This window comes from Papio anubis, chromosome 4, assembly GCF_008728515.1.
Source record: "Papio anubis isolate 15944 chromosome 4, Panubis1.0, whole genome shotgun sequence".
Lineage (NCBI taxonomy): Eukaryota > Metazoa > Chordata > Mammalia > Primates > Cercopithecidae > Papio > Papio anubis.
In genome coordinates this window covers 4,585,392-4,605,201 of record NC_044979.1, presented here as the reverse complement: position 1 = coordinate 4,605,201, position 19,810 = coordinate 4,585,392, and the positions used below count along the sequence as shown (strand labels likewise).

Genomic DNA, 19,810 nt, shown 5'->3' with positions numbered 1-19,810 from the left:
TTTTTAACTCTGACTGTTCTGGAGAGTTAAGAAGGTGATCCAGAGACCTCACTGCATATTCTCTCTTAATGAGTATTTACTATTTGGGTTAAGCCATGATAGACCTATTTGAGCTTCATGTAAATTATATACATCTGAAGAAACCTAATAGAGACTAAATGAGACATATTACTTAGTAACACAAGAGACAAGCTCTTGAAATGGATAGCATGGAAGGAGAAAGGAGTTAAGTTATAGGTAGGGGATAAAATTGCAGCAGCTTAAATTCTTGGTTCCAAACATTTTGCTTTGTTTTTGTTTGTTTGTTCAATTTTCAGGGATCCTCAAAGTCTGGACCCACCAGAAGTCAGCAATGCAAAACTTCAGTACGCAGGATGGGGCCCTAAAGGCCAACAGCTGGTAAGCCAATCAAGTTCGGTAACTGTATTTGGGTTTTGAGGAAGTTTCCATTTTCTAAGCTGAATGGGTCTCACTGTACTCAGCCTGTATATGGTGTTGTGTGTGTGTATGTGTGTGTGTGTAAATTAAAATCTGGACAAATACACCAGGGTGTCTGGATATGTAAAAGGGTCATTTCATTTTAGATAGCAAATTCTCCTAAAATTGGAACAGCGTGTGCTTGGTTCCTACATCTGACGTGGTTGAAGTGGTGCCTAACTGTAGCTGTGTCTGTGGACTCCAGATGAATCGTGAGCTCAAAGAGATCAACTTCATTAAAAGGACTGCAAATGAGAATGATCCAAATGGTTTTGTCATCAAAAGATGCTCTGGGAACTCAGACTTCTTTCTGTGGAGGGTTTTTTGTTGTTGTTGTTTGTTTTTTTGAGACAGAGTTTCGCTCTTATTGCCCAGGCCAGGGTGCAATGGTGCGATCTCATCTCACTGCAACCTCCACATCCTGTGTTCAAGCGATTCTCCTGCCTCAGCCTCCCCAGTAGCTGGGATTACAGGCGTGCGCCACCACACCCGACTAATTTTTGTATTTTTAGTAGAGACAGGGTTTCACTATGTTGGCCAGGCTGGTCTCGAACTCCTAACCTCAGGCGATCCACTCACCTTGGCCTCCCAAAGTGCTGGCATTACAGGCATGAGCTACCGCACCTGGCCTCTGTGGAAGGGTTTTTAAGCATGTAGATTTGCTGGCCCTGATGGAGCCAGGCCAATCCCATCAACATGCGAAATCCCCCATGGCCATTGCAGCTCTCTCGGTTTCTATCAGCTGTCTTCATGGATTCCTTCTCAAATTGGCAAAACTGCCGGGTTTCTGTGAACGGGAAGGACAGTGCAGAGAAAACGGCCCTGAACACTATTTCTAAGATGAGGGCTCCCACCCTGGTTCTCACTGTCGAGCTGGCCTTGCACGGCGTCTCCAGCTGTCAGGCTGCAGGCAGCAGCCCAGCCATGTAGTAAAGGATATGGATAATATGATCCCTCAGGTTTTCCACCTCTAGCCTTGCGTTTGACTAAAACTTGATTATATTTGCCCGTTCTGTGCAGCATTTTTTAAGAGACCGTATTGCCACGTGCAGAAAGTCCCTCGGGTTTGAAGGTCAGATGACATGGTTGCCGTTTTCTTTTTTTTTTTTTTTTTTTTTTGAGACGGAGTCTCGCTCTGTCACCCAGGCTGGAGTGCAGTGGCCAGATCTCAGCTCACTGCAAGCTCCGCCTCCTGGGTTCACGCCATTCTCCTGCCTCAGCCTCCCGAGTAGCTGGGACTACAGGCGCCCGCCACCTCACCCGGCTAGTTTTTTTGTATTTTTAGTAGAGACGGGGTTTCGCCGTGTTAGCCAGGATGGTCTCGATCTCCTGACCTCGTGATCCGCCCGTCTCGGCCTCCCAAAGTGCTGGGATTACAGGCTTGAGCCACCGCGCCCGGCATGGTTGCCGTTTTCAAGTCACCATTTTCTTCTGCCTCTTTAAGCTGATTACCTAAGCCTGCATTTGTAAAGCTCCTTTTTCCTAAAATAGCACAAAAAATGATTGTATCTAAGAGCTCACATAGAATTGTATTGGATAGGCTGTCATCTATCTTACAAATGAAAATAGTCTTATTTCTCCCCATAGTACAATCGCATTTTCTTGGTTATGTACTAATTCCACTGCCTTGAATCGGTTTGAAAAAAAACAAGAGCATAGAGGCCGTGAAACTATTAATATTTTAGCTATTATGATCATGTCTCTAATGCTAAAACTGATTACAGAGGTTTTGAAAAGCATATGTAACTGATCAAAATCACAGGGTGACAGGAGGAAGTGAGGAAGTTGAGAGCTGCCCTTGACCAAGGAACACCAACCCATCAGTTCAATCACAACAAAGAGATAAAATTTGTCTTTTCTCAAAGGCATTAACTCTTAAAAAGGGAAAAAATGTAATTTGATAGGAGATTGTAGAAGACTTAAGTTTTCAGGACTGATGTGCAACTGAATCTCTAATAGTTGACCTTAAAACCCTCTGAAAGTCTGTGATTGAAGAGATTTCCAGTATCCCTCAAATCATCTGTCAAAGTGGCCATTACACCTCCGTAAAGAGCTCTCCCTGCCTGCTGTGGATCCATTACAAGCCAGTACCCACAGCTCTGCACCTGGCCTCATCACACCACTGCAGAGAGAAGGATAGGAATGTGTAACGTTACTGAGTGATCATTGTCCAGCCTTTTTATAGTAGTCAGGAGAAGACCATCATAACGTGACCACATGTCAAGGTCTCTTTCCACCATACCTGCGGCCTCGCTCCTTATCACCCAGTGGCTGTAACTCAGTGTGTGGACTCCTGCCTCATTGTCTGCACATGCAAATAAACCGGGTCCCTTAGTAGAGTTGGTACTTGTCGTCCTGCCTCTGGGAACAGCTTGTAACATAAAGGAAATCTAACCCTCAACTGTAAAAGGAGTTGCTGTGCATGCATATGTGTGCGTGTGTGTGTGTGTGTGTGTGTGCATGCAGACACTTTAGAATTAAGTCTATAATTGTCCTCTTGCACAACTGACCTTCATTCATGTCCTGCTCCCTTGGAGATGAGAAGGGGAAAATGATTATAGAAGTTACCATGTTTAACCTCTTACAGAATAAGTAGCAAAAAAACAAAGTAAATGACAACTTCTCAGAGAAGGCTTCCTGACACCTCCCCAAACATACACACACACAGACACACACACATACACACACACACACACGCAGACACACACACAGACACACACACACACACAGACACAGACACACACACACAGACACACACACACAGACACACACACACACAGACACACACACACACACACACACACACACACAGACACACACACACACACACACACACACAGACACACACACACAGTGGTAGGTAGCCATCCTGGGGCTTCAGGTATCACCGTGCAATCTCCCAGCACACACGATCTCTTGTTGCTTGTAAACATATCTCTGTCCTTGGTTAGGTGGTGATATGGTTTGGCTCTGTGTCCTCCCCCAAATCTCACCTTGAATTATAATAATCCCCATGTGTCAAGGGTGGGACCAGATGGAGATCATTGAATCATGGGGGCAGTTTCCCCATGCTGTTCTAGTGATAGTGAGTTCTCACGAGATCTGACGGTTTCCCCCTTCGCTCGACACTCATTCTGTCTCCTGCCGCCCTGTGAAGAGCTGCCTTCTGCCATGATTGTAAGTTTCCCGAGGCCTCCCCAGCAATGCAGAACCGTGAGTCCATTAAACCTCTTTCTTGTATAAATTGCCCAGTCTCAAATATTTCTTTATAGCAGCATGAGAACGGACTCATACAGGTACCCTGAGTCCACACAGTAAGCCTGTTTCATCTTCGTATTCGAACACACCCAGCACAATGCCTGGTGCCCAGTACACGTTTATTGAGGTAAAAGATGAAAGCACAAACAGATCGATTAATTCATTAGTTAATGTATTTTTGTGGTTTCAAACCACTGCAGCATGAAGAATTGGATGGTGGCAAATAGCCAGCATCTATGAATAGGACAGTACTAGAGGTGACAGAGATTTGACTTCCTTTCTGCTTCAAAGAAATGAATGTTCAGGTAAGTAATAACTGTTAATACTTGAGTTAAGTACCAAAGGTGCTATATGCTTGTGGGACGTTTGAGTTTTTAAATCCATTCGACCTTTAAGAGCGTTATGATACATGCATGTTCTGAGCTTAAGAGGCAATATAGCTCGTTGTTGAGTGAGTGCCCTATGTGCTAGAGCAGGGGCCGCCTTCTTCTGCAGAAGGTCAGATAGCACATGTTTCAGTCTTTGCGGACAGATGGTTTCTAGCACAATGACTCAGCTCCCTTACTGCAGCGTGGAAGCAGCTGCAGACAGTATAGACAAGACGGGCTTGGCTGTGTTCCAATAAAGCTATACTTCCCAACACAGGTGATTTGGCCTATGGGTTATAGTTTGCTGACCCCTGTTTTAGGGGATCATGTGCTCTCTTGGTTGTTCTCATGAGGAAAGCCTGATGCCAGAGCCACCGCCTCATGACAGGTACTCCCCACACCTGCTCCGTCTGCACAGAAAATTCACAACTCAAGAGCAGGCCTTGCAAGCCCTAACCTATTAAGTGATGCCAAGCAACACACCCCTCATTGCCATTTTATTTTAAAAAGTAAATATTGCTCCCTAAAGTCAACCTACTCTAATTATAATGAGTCAGATTGAAGTGAGTAATTCTCCTTTGGGAGCAGAGAACACAGCTGCGGCTGAAGTTTGCAATGAGCTGTGGGAACATGTAGCCTCCTTTGATGAGTGATTTCAGGGCTGCCTTTGGGTCCGGAGCCCCCGTATCACAGGAGACGACCCGGGGAACCAGGGGTGGGTGAGGCCATCTTTTCCCAGTGCCTCGATGTGGTTGCCAATTAGTGACTCTTACCTGTTAGAGTGAGTGTTGAACATTCCTCCAGTAGTAGTGACTGCAGGGAGCGTGGCCTGTGTGTTGTTAGCGGAGTGGGTGGGAGGAGGCCCCAGGCTGCCAGAAACCACTTCTGTGGTGGTGCTGGTCTGGGGCTGGAGTGTATGACGAATGATAAGATTCATTCCAAATGTCTGCTGAGGGCCCAGGATGTGATCTAGGAAATAGATTTGGCCAGATTAAATAGGATTAAACGAGAAATCCTATGTAAACTGTTACCACAGTGTCTCTCCTTTGCTTCTTCTTCCTCCAAACTGGAGTGGTCAGTCGGGAAATATAAACGTTCAAAACGTGCTGTTTCAATGTATTTCTCTGTACCACTTCTTTCCTCATTTTGTCCTCTTCAGATGAATCTTCCTGAACTGAGATTTCCTCCATGTTTCTTCTTTTTTCTTTTTTTTTTTAACTGAAATCTCCCTCTGTCACCCAGGCTGGAGTACAGTGGCGCAATCTCTGCTCACTCCAACCTCCACCTCCTGGGTTCAAGCAATTTTCCTGCCTCAGCCTCCCAAGTAGTTGGGACTACAGGTGCTGCCACCACACCTGGCTAATTTTTGTATTTTTAGCAGAGATGGGGTTTCACCGTTTTGGCCAGGCTGGTCTTGAACTCCTGACCTCAAGTGATCCACCTGCCTCAGCCTCCCAAAGTGCTAGGATTATAGGCATGAGCCACTGGGCCTGGCCCTCCATGTTTCTTTTCTTTGATCTTTTCATGAAGTCCTGCCCCCTACCATGTGTTCGTCCGTTTATGGGAGGTTTTGTTTCTGCTGACCCAGAATGTGATTACATTTTCTGGTTTAGGAATGCCCATGTATTTCCCGATACGGTATTTCTACTAGAGACATTTCCTAGAAGCACATGGACTTTGAGGGCAGCTGCGGTGGCCTTCCTTGTTCTTAGCACTCGCACTTGGAGTTGAAGCTGCCTTGGGGTGCATTTGCAGGTTGATCTGCAAGGGTAGGGAGCTCATGTGAATTTGGTGCTTCATCATGTTTTCCTTCGGAAACAAGTGCCATGGAAATGTTCTCAAGGAAGACCGTGCAGCATTAGGCAACATTAAGAATTCAAAGCCGGAATCTTTGCTGGCACACTCGGAAGATCAGAGACAAAGTGAATGGGTCTCTCTTTGGTTGGCTTGCTACCATGACAGTGATAAATGTAGAACTTTGAACGGGAAATTTAATGAGTCCGTTGGGAAGTCTTCAATGCAGAGACAGCGTCAAAATGTGACGGATGAAGCGCAATGGAGTAGTTAGCTGGGAAACCTGCTGGGACTGGGGAAGTGCTGTCCTCAGGAGATGGCGTTCCCCAAAGGAGCAGGTGCAATTACAGACACCATGGAAGGAAACTAAGGAATTCTCACAGCCATACTTTGCAGCTTAGAAGGGGAGGCCAACTTCTTCATCATCTCCAGACAACGAGAGGCTGAGGGGTGGTGAATATCAGTGAGCAACTGTCCTGTGTCTCCCAGGAAACAAGAGAGTAACATGTTTATCAAAATGGGACATTTGAGCCAGACTTTAGGAAGACTCGCCTATGGCAATTTAGATCCAAAATAGTTTTCCACAGAAGGTCACAGAATAGTTTATCAGAGAGTGTCAAGAAATCTGCACTTAAATTGTGCTGTGTTTTACCGCATGTTCTCACTCATAGGCGGGAATTGAACAATGAGAACACATGGACACAGGGTGGGGAACATCACATACTGGGGGAGGGATAGCATTAGGAGAAATACCTAATGTAAATGACGAGTTGATGGGTGAAGCAAACCCACGTGGCACACGTATACCTATGTATCAAACCTGCACATTGTGCACATGTACCCTAGAACTTAAAGTATAATAAAGAAAAAAAATTGTGCTGTGTTTTAATGGTTAGGATGGCAGCTCCCTTGGAGAGGTCTTAGGAGCAGGTAGACTGGACTCCCAAGGATGCTGCCAGTCCTAGGGCTCTCTGGAATGGCACATGTGGCCAGCGACTGCCATGGTCACAAACCAGCTAAATGCACGGGACCCTGCAGACCGGTCTTGCCATGTGTGTACATTCCCATCATTCTCTTATGCATTTGTTTATGGATTCAATCAACTCTTATTGAACACTTCCTGTGTTCCAGATACTGCTAGATCCCGGATGCAGAAGGAGGACATGGTCCCTTTCCTCACTGGCTTCCGCTTCTGATGGCAAATCCACCTATTATCACTCACTCGCTCTCCCCAACCGCAAATGCTGCCCATTGCCATGCTCTAGCACTGTCACTCTCCTAAATGTCCCCATCTGTTCACACAGCCCAAACTTTCCTGTCCTGTCCATAGCAGGGGCTGTCACACTATGTGTTTGATATTCTTCTTGTTTTTCACCAAGATCCTTAGATCTTCAAGTCTTAACAAAATGATGCCTCTGAGAACAAAACCATCCAGACAAGCCTCATTGCCTAAGAGGTCATTCTTTGCTTGCTTGATATAGAGCCCGTCAGGCCAATCCAGCTCTGAGAAAAACTTCTCACAGTTGGGGACACGGCCATGGGGCGTGCTGTCTGGAGGTCCAGCTGCCCTTCCCCATGTGACCTTCTACACAGGTGTTCCCTGACTGACTCACACAGACACTGTACCCGTACCCTACACCGGCCCCCCCTTAGTGATTGGTACACCCTCTCAAGCCTGTGGCAGTTGTGGCTCTCTAAGCCACACCTCAGTGTGAAGCGGAATTTAAGGAGCCAGAGAGACTGGACAGAGTGCAGGAAAGTGTTTATTTTAAGGTGTACACTGGCCCAGCGGACATGTGTCCTAAAGGCTGAGCCCAGAACAAAGAAAACAAGTCCCTTTTAAGCATTTTGAGGCGGGAACTATGCGAAGCAGGCTTACAGAAATGAGATCAAAAGGCTGCTGTGACACTTTTGCCACCTGTCTTACATCTCTGTGAGAACTTGGTTTGCAGCTTGTGCTTATCTGTCTTGTGAACTTGTAGTTTGTGCAGGGAAGAAAGAAACAGGAGTTTATAGAGCCTACAAAATATGTGGAGGATAGATATGGTTATTGTTTCTTTGGACAGACAGTTAATATTCTGTTCTAACTTCACAGGGGCTACTTAAATTCTCCTCAGTCTTGGTTAATACAGAATTTCATTTTATGAGCTATTGTTATTTTTCTTACTATTATTATAATTTTTACTATTATTACTTATGCTATTATTCTGTTATTTTCTTAATTTCCCACTTCAAGTGGATGGAGCCCATTCCAAGCAAACTATTCCAAGGTTGGCTGTTTTTCTTCCTAATGCGTTAACAGCGAGAGAGCAAGGGCCTTCCTTTACCTACGCGTGAGCATCTGCCAGTGATCCAGCGGGTACCGCTTCCTCCCGGAACCCTGTCTTGACACTTTTTTCTATGAGTCAGTGAAGGATTCAAGAAAATTGGAGTTGAGGGTTTTTTTTGTTTTGTTTTGTTTTGTTTTCTTGCACTCGCACTGACTCACCTCATGGCATTGGGGTTTCTGCCTTCAAGAAAAAGAATTTTTTTTATAGCCCATTAAAGTTGTAAAAATCCATGCCTCCAAAATGTCAGTAATTCAACCTAAGATATGGAGGAAGAGCTTGTGCTTGAAACTCCAAAACACTTTGTTAGAGGGACGAAAGGGCAGCTTGACAGCAGATCGGAGGGATGGAGGGCCTTCGCCTTAGGCATCGCTCAGGTGTGGGCGTCCGCATGGGGAGGAGCGCGTGGGGAGAACCGTCAGATTTCAGTGTGACAGGGAGGCCACGTGGGTGGCACCGCGGTAGCAGCACAGAGCCAGTGTGAGGGCAGGCTGGGTGCAGCCAGGAGCCAGCTGGGAGTGGGAACCCAGCCAGGCCTGGGATGTGGAAGCTTTCACTGAGAAACTCCGTGGTAGGGTCCCAGGCCACCTCCTCAGCCTCAGAATCGGAAGGCCCTAGTTTTAACCCTGAGAAGGAAAAGAATATTTTATTTTGCAAAGGACACAAACTCATCCTTTTTTTATGGCTGCATACTATTCCATGGTGTATATGTGCCACATTTTCTTAATCCAGTCTGTCACTGATGGACATTTGGGTTGATTCCAAGTCTTTGCTATTGTGGATAGTGCCGCAATAAACATACATGTGTGTGTGTCTTTATAGCAGCATGATTTATAATCCTTTGGGTATATACCCAGTAATGGGATGGCTGGGTCATATGGTACTTCTAGTTCTAGATCCTTGAGGAATCGCCATACTGTTTTCCATAATGGTTGAACTAGTTTACAATCCCACCAACAGTGTAAAAGTGTTCCTATTTCTCCACATCCTTTGTTTTGCTCTTCAAGGGTTATTAGTAACAAAAGCTTTGGGGTCAAAAGGGCCAGATTCAGATCGTGGTTGCAGCACTTACTAGTTGCATGACCTTGACTAAGAGACTTAATCCCTGAGCTTCCCATCTCTTGGTCTGTTAACTGAAGTAACAATGCCTACCTCGTAGGGCTCATGGTGGAGATTAAATTAATCTACCCGAAGTACAGGCTGTGGAGCCTTGTGTAAATAATGTTCTCAATACATGTCTTTAATTGTTACTGCTGTTATTATTTGGCTTAATCGAGCTGTAGAGAATGAGAAGGAAAATAAGAATTTCATCAGATGGAAGTCTGGTGTGTGTCAGAAGGAGAGTTGGGCTGCCCTTGATAAAGCAGAGAAATGCAGGATAGAGACAGAAGCTAGGGATGGTGGCCAGAGGGCTCCATGACGGGCCAGCTACATTGTCCGTCACCATCCAAGGTGTACCTGTGTGAACTCACACCTTGCTCTTCTCCCACTCTTAGGGAGTGAGGGGGAATGTTCAGAAAACATCAGTTTCTACCTCCTGAAGTCTTTAGCTCCTTGTAAGTATTCAAGAGTCCGTGGCTTTAGAAAAGGCCATTGTCAGGTGATAGCATTTCCCCTATGCTAATGCCACGCCAGAAATTATCCCTTGAATGGAGAGAGTATGTTTCTTATAAGAAGCTGTGTGTCCTGCTTTCTGTGTCCAGTCCAGGAAGCCTGCCTCCAGTCCACAGTTCCCCATCACCACCTGGGCGGCCACCAGGGAGCTGAGCAGAAATGGGCCTGTGGCCTCCTCCGAGCTACAGCCTGACTCAGGGTTAGCGCTGCCCACCCAGTCCCACGGCCGTAGCAAAGGGGGCAGGGAGCACTTTACTGAAGTTGACAAATCCAACGAGGGGAGGAAGATTGATCTTTCCAGCAAGAGGAGAGTCTTTAATGAAATGTCCTATATGTGGAGAAGACCAGACTAAAGTGACATCCCATTAATAACTTACAAAAGCCTCTAATCAGTTTAGGTTAATTTGGTATTCATTGTAAAAACATTCATCATGGGCACTGAGGTCCATGACAGTAGCCAAGAAATTAATATCGCATGGATGGAGATTGCCTTCTGTATCCTCAGATAATGGATGGAGGCAGTTTGGTGAGTGATTTGTTAGCTTTACCAAAGGTACCCTTCAAATTTAACACAATATGTTATCACTTCCTAGCTCTGTGGGGCTAAATCACTTTAATATTCACTTGCACTCAAGTAAATAAGCTGAGTTTTTGGTAATGAATACGAATGGGTGGGGTTGTATGACAGGGATACCTGATGGTCATGGTCAAAGGGTGAAGAGAATTAGGACAAAATTATGGGGCTCTTTCCTGCCACCAAGAGGCTCTTCTCCTGGGATACAGGGATTTCAGGACATGAAAGGAAATTCGTAATCATAGGATTGTGGGGGAAGTGAGAGAAGGAAAATGTAAGTAGGACATCAGGAGGAGGCAGAGATTTGTTTTAACTCTGTATCAATGGAGGAGGCATAAGAGAAAATTTATTTATAAAACAATATGAAAATATGCAGTAAGAGTCATGAAGATATTCCTATACAAGATCACAGAAATCCCTTTTAAAAGAAGCCCACAGCTATTTCAACAAACGCATTCATAACACTGTTATCCATAATAAGAATTTCTAAAAGTTGGAAACGTCCTAAGTATTGACAGGCGAGCGATTGGCTCAATTATGGAGTATCCATAGGAAGAGGTATCCTATAACCATTTAAGATTATGATTAGGAAGGCTGCATTGACATATGGAGCATCTATCATCTATTAAACAATAGCAGGACTAAAATAAGCCATTTGGTATATTGGCACATGGAAGGGATTAGAAAGTAATATATTAGTCAAAATAATCATTTTGGCCTGGCCAGACTGTGGGCTTTTTCTTCTCCTTCTAAAACTTTCTTGGTTAGAGCAACATTATATACGTTTTAAAAATTAAAAAGAGAAGAACATGTATTGTTAAAAGTAGGATTTAGGAACTCTACTCAGTAAATATGTGCTCAAATAGTGTTGAGGGTAAGAAAGAGGCACTTTTTGCAGAGAATCCAAACATGAATCAGCTGCCCGTCACCCTCCAAGGATCACAGTGCCTTTAATTCCACTGGTTTGAAAGCTCTGTTGCAAACCCTTCAGAGAGATTTTCTGGGACTCACTCTTTTTTTGAAGGATAGAAAGCAGAATAACAAAATTCAAGGTCACAGATGATGAGTGTTTAATATCTAAAATGAAATTGTTTTTAACTGACAAGTCATCGTTGTGTACACTTATGGGATACAAGAGGACTATAGTCAATGTTTGTGTATTTCACAATAAGAGAATACATTTCAAAGAATGGTAAGTGAGCCTTAAAGTGAGCTTTAAGCCAAAGCAAAATTAAGGAAAAAGGTGGATGCTGGGTTAAAACAGGGCCTGACCTGCTTGCCCACATTGGCCGGTGAAGATAAACCCTGTTCTCTTCCTCATCAGAGCTTCCTTAATTCAATTGTGCCTGAAACAGTGTATCATTTCTTAGGAATAATCAAATTTAGGAGGGTGCCCCCCACATCAGCCTCGGCAATATTAGGTTAGAGCATTTCAAGATCATTTATCAAATAGAATTTAAAGCAGGACCAGAGTTGTGCATTAAGGAAGAGTGCACTTCGCGATAGATTCTTGAGACAATATAACAAGGCAGTTATAAATTAACATAGCCTTTTGAGACCTTTGGATGACGGGGCGTGGAGCCGCACCACACTTGCGGCCATGGCAGACCCTGTTTCTTGTCCTGTGGAGGGAGCAGCTTCTGAACATGTGGAGGTTTTTCCAGTCGCCTCAGGTAGGGCAGGGGAGGGCTGCACTCTGTGCTGCCGAGAATTCTCCTTCGTGCACCTAATCAGGTTTTATAGATTACTTTGTGGAATTCTCCGGTTTGGGTGGAGGGAACACCTCTTCATAATAATTCCTAAAATGTTTCACAATTGGAAAGTATCAAAGGAATGGTTCCTTCTCCTGGTCTTTGTAGAATAACCACGACCTTTTCTTCCTTTAAATGGCTGAAATACTGTCAGTCCCACTTATTGTAGCAGTTAATCTTATGCCTCTTTGTTTTATTATTCAACTATTTTACTTTTGAATAACTTTATTTCCCAGACCAAATGTAAGCCATTCAAGGACAAAGAATGGTTTTCATTAGACCTTTATCTTCCACAGCCCATCGCTCAGCATTGCGCAGAGTATAGGTTCTCACAAATACTTGTTAAATGAATGCCATCCAGAAGGGAAAGTAAAATTAAATGTCAGATTTATAGACATAAGGTCCAAAATTCAGGGAAATTGGAAAACCTTGATGATATAACCTAAAATTTTTAAGATTTAACAACTTGTCTGATGGCAAATTAATTCAGCAGTTCAGATTCAGTTCAGATTGTGAGCGATACCAAGGAAGAAAATCTGGATTTTCGAGTCAGACATTTTGTCTTGAAATGTTTGTTATGCTGTGAAAGATCTTAAAAGGAAGGTAGAGAGTGTTCCTGGTTAAAACCTGTCAGGATCAGGCTGAACTAAACAAGGTGAAAGGACCTGAACTCCTTGGCTTTCCAAGGACATTTCAGAGAATGAGAGCACCTCACTTCTTGTCCATTGGGATGCCAAGGTGATCGTCTCCTCAGTGTCGTAAGGAACAGTGAGGCCTTGTGGGCATGTGCCCCTCACTCACTCTCTGGTCGGCCTCCATTCTAAAGCCCTGTGAGGACCTCCGAGGTTATTGTCTGGGTTGTTAAACGTGGAGACAGAGAGGGCACAGAGCAGAAGATAATTTGCTCACTTAAAACAAGAGGTTTCTAGGAACGTTTGGAGAAATTTTAGCAGCATCCAAGTCAGTTATTTGTGAATGATTCTTCTGGACTTTTCTGCAAAGTAGACTTCACAGGGCTCTTCCTTTGCAGAAATTTGTTAGCCCTGATTGATTATTAGAAGTTAATTATCAATACTGGATACTAACATACTTCTGCCCTTTGACGTGGGTATTTGCACAGCCCACGAGGTTTTATTTCACTTCCCTGATGCGTGGGGAGCACAGTACCTTACTCATGCTAGAACAGTGATAGATGTGAGCACAGATAATCAATGAGTCAATTTCAACAACAGAACCACTTTGGTTTTTGTTAGACTGTGGGTTTGGCTTTTGTTTTTTTTGTTTCATGGTTTTTTTGTTGTTGTTTTGTTTTGTTTTTTATGTGATGGCTCAAATCTAGTTCAGCATTTCCACTCTAAAAAAACAGTTAGCAAATTAGTGAATTGATTTTTCTGTTTGTTCTTCAGTTTGAAAACCTCTTCATTTATCTGAATGGTTTTAGTTTTTACTGTAATGGCTCTTATGGCCAGGAACAGTTTGAAATATATTTTAATTCCCTCCATTAGGCCAGATTTAATTAACGTACAGTATGCATGTTGGTGAGCTGAGTGTGCCGTCTGTGCCTCCAGCCTAGATCGCTCTAGAGTCTGCGCCTGTCCCATGTGCGTGAGGCCAACTGTGCACTCCAGACTCAGTTCATTCATAAATATGAACTCACTGTTGTTTCTGCCAAAGCTCTGCCGTGTGAGTGGTACTGCCATCTCTTCAGTGCCAGGTCAGCCACCTGGCATTCTTGACTTCTCTTCCTCCCCCACCAGCTTGATCTACTATACGTTCTATGAATTCTGCTTTCTTGGTATCACGAAAATCCACCTTCTTCTTTCTGTTCCCGCCATCACCTCATGCCTAGGTTCCTGTAACAGCTGCCTCCTTGGTTTTCCTACCCCAAAACTACCCCTACTCCAGAATGTTCTCCATCTATCACTGAGTGATCTAAAATGCAAATATAATCATGTCCATTTTCCCATGTAAAATCCTCCCACTGTTTTCCGTTGCCTTTAGGATAGAACCCAAACCCTTTCACGTGCTTTGTGAAGCCCACCTGAGGTGCCCTGACCTGTCCTGCCACCCAGCACTCCCAGGCTGGAGACCAGCCATAATGAGCTACATCCAGTTCCGCAAATGTCCCAGACCACTTCTCACCACAATACCTTTGTATTTGCTGTTCACAAAGTCCAGAACACACTCTTTATAAAAAAAAAAAAAAAAAAAAAAAAAGTTTTTAAAGACAGTATTTAGCTCTATCACCCAGCCTGGAATGCAGTGGTATGAGCATGGCTCACTGCAGCCTCCACCTTCTGTACTCAAGCGATCCTCCCACCTCAGCCTACTAAGTAGCTGGGACTACAGGTACTTGCCACCATGCCTGTTTAGCTTTTGTATTTTTTGTAGAGATGGGGTCTCACTGTGTTGCCCAAGCTGGTCTGGAACTGCTGCACTAAGCAATCCTTCTGCCTCAACCTCCCAAAGTGCTGGGATTACAGGCATGAGCCACTGTGCCCAGCCCAGGACACACTCTTAATCCCCTACCCCTCACCCCTAACTCCAATCCCTGAAGACTGGACTTGAGACCCCTCTGCTCTGTCCCCTGCCACTTGGCCATTGCCTTATCACCCACTCATCACTCTCTGCTGTTGTGACCCATTTCCTTGTTATTCTGCCCCAGCCAAATCCAAACTCCTTAGGAACAACTGCCTCTCATGTTCACTGCTGTGTCCTCAGCCTCTTCGTGTAGACTGTTAGTAAGCATTAAATACATGTTCAAAGGTTGAATGAGTGACTCCATCAATTAAGGCATGTTATTTACCCAAGATGAAAATTAATTACTTTTTTCAATTTAAGCATAAACCCAGTTTATGAATTTTTATGAAATTGTTTTCTGTATTTTCACCTATTGGAGAAGTTGGCTGACCTTTCACCTTTAGCCATACCTTGCGGCTTCCTCCTTTAAATTTCAGCCTTTTCAGCCATCACATGGGTCCTAATTACTGTGACACCATGTTCAAACCCAGGCTCACCAGTTTCCAGTTACCCTCCAGATAAAAAGGTTATAATTGCATATACATGTATCTATTTAATTAAGCTACTTTTCTCCATGGCCATACAAATTCATGTTTTTAAAATTAGCTGGGCGATGTGACTGTTTAATGGAACTTGAGTCTTTAGAAGGTCCTCAGATGTCACTGCTGTCTACTTCCTCTAAATCTAATCATCACAGGACAAGGTGCAGGATGGGCTTGCTTAGTGGATGCTGCCTTTTAAATTTCCTATGTTACTGCATGACAAGATTAGTTGATTCCAATAACTCCCTACAAAAGGCTCAGAATAATAAAGGAATAAATTAATCAGTCAATGGACAAGCAAGCGGTCTATGCTAGGCTGATGAACCACAATAGAACATCTCACTGCTACACGGAGTCAGCCGTCTCCCACTGCCCTGCTGAATCCTATCTGAACAGGGAATCTGTGTTGTATCAGAGCCAGCCTGGCAAGCAGCTGCTCAGCCGGCCTTTCCCCTCCTGTCTCATAAAGACAAGTGCCAACGTATTTGTAATTTCCCAGTGAGGTGGCAGAGTCTGTAAATCCTTTTTTCCAATAACCCTAAACTTTTACTGGCCAAAGGTTCAACAGCCTGGTACACATTTAGGGAAACAAAAGGTTTATGGTGGCAGGTGATTGTTTAGAATAATGTTTCTTAACTCAGCTACACTTCAACTTGTGTAACTACCAGTGCCGTGGCTGCATGCCCAGAGGCTCTGGTTCATTTGGACCAGCGTGGGGCCTGGGCATCAGGGTATTTGAAAGCTCCCCAGGGGCTTCTGATGTACAACCATGTCTGAGCATCCTGGGTTTAGATGCTTACAGGGAGGTGGGACTGGGACTGGATGACCTCTTTAATAAACTTTGAAGTTTCAAGGTCAACATTCCAACTTCATATGAGATATAGAATCTGTTAAATTATATTTTTAATCACAAGGCTTATCACAAGGGAGGTGCTGTATATAAAATTGCTCGTCATTAAAACATTCCCAGGGAAATTGTTGCTTCAAAAAGGCAGCTGTACTTCCTCAGATCAAAATGCAAGGCTTGGAGGTTGCCAACTACATTGTAGTTTACTTTGCTCCTGGTCAATTCAACTCAATTCAACTCGAAGTTAAGATCAGGATGTTATAAAATTATTTTGTTTTCTTTTTCTTTGAATCCTGGATGAGAAGTCATTGTCCAAATCATGAGGTGTTTTATGCAATATTAACAATCTTTAGTGTGATTCCTCCCCCCCACATCAAACCTATAAACATTAAGCTATTCTAAAAGAAAGCTCCTATAATGAAAGCACTGGGTTTCAGACAGCAAGTCTCACAGCTGTGCAGGTTGGGACATAATAACCAATGATAACAGCAGCCTTTTGGATAGGGCTCACAATGTTCCCATCGCCATGCTAGGCACTCGGTGTGTACTGTCTCTTTTGCTCACAATATCTCTATTCAGCAGTGAGAAAATAGAAATTCAGAAAATGGAAGTAATTTGCCCCAGGTCACATATCAGGGATGGTATCAGAACTGAAACCGAAGAAGTCGCACCCCAGCTTCTTCCTTGGGACCGAACTCTTAAGTCTGGGCTCAGTGTTCAGAATGACTTCTCTCAAGACCAAATGAGCTCATGTGTATGAAAAGCCTTTGAACACCTCTTAAATGCACTAAATACAGTGTCATTACTGTGAATGTGATGTTTGTATATTTGTATTCAAGGCCACCCATAAGGATTTTTTTTCGGGGGGGGCAATATACAGAAGCTGGATGTCTTTTGATATAGCATCTGGTGTAATTAATCCAACACCCTTATCTCGCTACTGAGCATTCTAAAAGGGAATGAGACATTCTGATTCTCATCAGATATTGATGATATTTCCCTCTAAAATATTTTTAGAGGGATATTTCCCTCTAAATTTCTGATATTTCCCTCTAAAATCTTTTCAGGTTCCATTAATGAGCTGTCAGAGCCCCAGGGCAGACACTGAACCCCAACTGGAATAAAACGTTCCTCCTGGAGAGGGTGGGTCAGTTGTCCAGGACAACATTCCTCACATCCCAGGGGTGTGCAGAGCCCTTTCAGAGGAGGATCAAACAAATGAAGCTTGTATGTCTCCTTTTCTAAGGGGTGACCTAAGCATTTGATATTAGTTTTCTACACGTAATTTTTTTTTATTTCAGATGCATTTTAAATGTTAATGAAATATTTTATAAGTAAAGAATAATAAAATGAGCACTCACATGCCCTCCAGTCAGCACGAAACACAGAGCACTCCCAAGTATGCCCAGAACTCGGACTCCAGATCCACTGGGTTCCTGGTCCCTCCTCCACCAGACCAACCACTCCTCTGGATTTTCTTTATATTTCTCTGCCATTTTATCGCGTGTTTATGGATCTCTAAACAATATACCATTTACGTTTATATTTTGAACTTTGTATAACTGTTACCAGACAGTATCTATACTCATGTTACTTGAGGTTACATCAACATGAGTATAGATATTGTCTGTCTTGTCACTATACTGTAACATGAGTATAGGAATTTGATGTACCCTGAGTGTAGATACTGTCTGGTAACAGTTAAAGTTATATAAAGTCTGCTATTTTGTCTTGTATCAACATTGTGATATTTGTGGATGTGGAAACATTAGCTGTAATTGAATCTTTTTCAATTTTCTGTCATAGTCCATTATACAAATGTATCACAATGCCTTTTCTTGTCCATGGATATGTAGTTTTCTATTTTTTAAATGTATTTACAGTGTTGCTATGTGCCTTTTGCTCATGTTTCCCATGCACATGTGTCAAAGTTTCTATAGGTTTTGCTGTGTGTATATTTCATTACTGAGGGTGCTGAACATCTTTGCATGGGTGCAATTTCTATTCATGTCACTACTTTTGTAAAACGCATGTTCATGTCTTTTAACCTATTTTTCTTTTGGGTTGTTTGCCCCTTTCTTATTGATGCGCATCATTTCTTTATACATTTAAGATTCGAATTATTTGTCAATTACATTATTTCCAAGATCTTCTCTCATTTTACAGCCTGTCTTGTTCACTCTCATTTTGATATTCTTTAGCAGGAACATAGATTGATTTCAATGCAATTTATTCCTTTATGGTTTGCATTTTTACATCTTCTTAAAGAAATTGTCCCTACCCCAAGGACATAGTCTCATAGCTTATCTTGTAACATTTTTGTACTTTCATCTTTCATGATTATGTCTTTAGTCCCCCTGAACTGGATTTTTGGGAAGGGTGTGAAGCATACTTACAATTATCTTTCCATAGGAATAATCAATTGTCCCGGAACAATTTATTGAGAAAGTCATCCTTTCCTTCCTGATCTTTGGAGCCTCTGCTATTTATCACACTTCTGTGTATGGGAGGATTTACTTTCAGACTCTCCACTAAGTTCCACTCATCTTTTGTCCACTGATGTGACAACACCACACGTTCTTACCTACTACAGCTTCACCACACAGATGGGACATTTGGCACAGCCAGTCACCTGGGCATGCTGCTCTTAAGAGTGTCCTGGCTGTCCTTGGCCTTTTGCGTGTATGTATATGTGTGTCACTCATGCACATACACAAGTTAGAATAAGTTTGTTCAGTTCTTCTAAAAACACCTTTGGGAGATTAGTGTGAACTGCATTCAGTTTATCCACCAATGGAGGAAGAATTTCTAAACTTCAGCTGTTGAACCTTTCAATACGTGGTACACTTCCCAGTTTATTTACTTCAAAAATACTTTCTCCGTAAATGTTTATAGTTTTCTCCATAAACTGCTTGCAAACCTGGTTTAAATTTATTGTTAGGTATCTTCTTTGAATATTTTTGGTATATGTTTCATTTTGTAAATGTAATTTTTTTTTTTTTTTGAGACGGAGTCTCGCTCTGTCGCCCAGGCGGGAGTGCAGTGGCCGGATCTCAGCTCACTGCAAGCTCCGCCTCCCGGGTTTACGCCATTCTCCTGCCTCAGCCTCCCGAGTAGCTGGGACTACAGGCGCCCGCCACCTCGCCCGGCTAGTTTTTTTGTATTTTTTAGTAGAGACGGGGTTTCACCATGCTAGCCAGGATGGTCTTGATCTCCTGACCTCGTGATCCGCCCGTCTCGGCCTCCCAAAGTGCTGGGATTACAGGCTTGAGCCACCGCGCCCGGCTGTAAATGTAATTTTTAAAATGTATGTTTGCTAGCATCTTAGTCAGGGTTCTCTTAGCAGGACAGAACTAATAGGATACATATATTACTTACACGATCACAAGGTCCCATAATAGGCTGTAGGCTGAGGGGCAAGGAGAGCCAGTCCGAGTCTCAAAACTGAACAACTTGGAGTCTGATGTTCGAGGGCAGGAAGCACCCAGCTTGGGAGGAAGATGCAGGCTGGGAGGCCAGGCCCGTCTCTCTTTTTCACGTTTTTCTGCCTGCTTTATATTCTCCGGAAGCTGATTAGATTGTGCCCACCTGATTAAGGTGCATCTGCCTTCCCCAGCCCACTGACTCAAATGTTAATCTCTTTTGGCAACACCCACACAGACACACTCAGAATTAATACTTTGTATCCCTCAATCCAATCAAGTTCACACTCAGAATTAACCATCACAGCTGGTTAAT

The 19,810-nt window shown here is 43.4% G+C and overlaps 1 protein-coding gene across 3 annotated transcripts in view; it reads left to right on the top strand.

The window, feature by feature from the left end:
* The window catches only part of DPP6 (dipeptidyl peptidase like 6), a 1,015,511-nt gene that overhangs the window by 789,590 nt on the left and 206,111 nt on the right, over positions 1-19,810 (top strand). For all 3 annotated transcript variants that reach the window (XM_017957362.3, XM_009204279.4, XM_017957361.3), the window contains exon 7: positions 318-399. In XM_017957362.3, the coding sequence (XP_017812851.3) occupies positions 318-399 (82 nt within the window). The remainder of the gene's footprint in view (positions 1-317; positions 400-19,810) is intronic.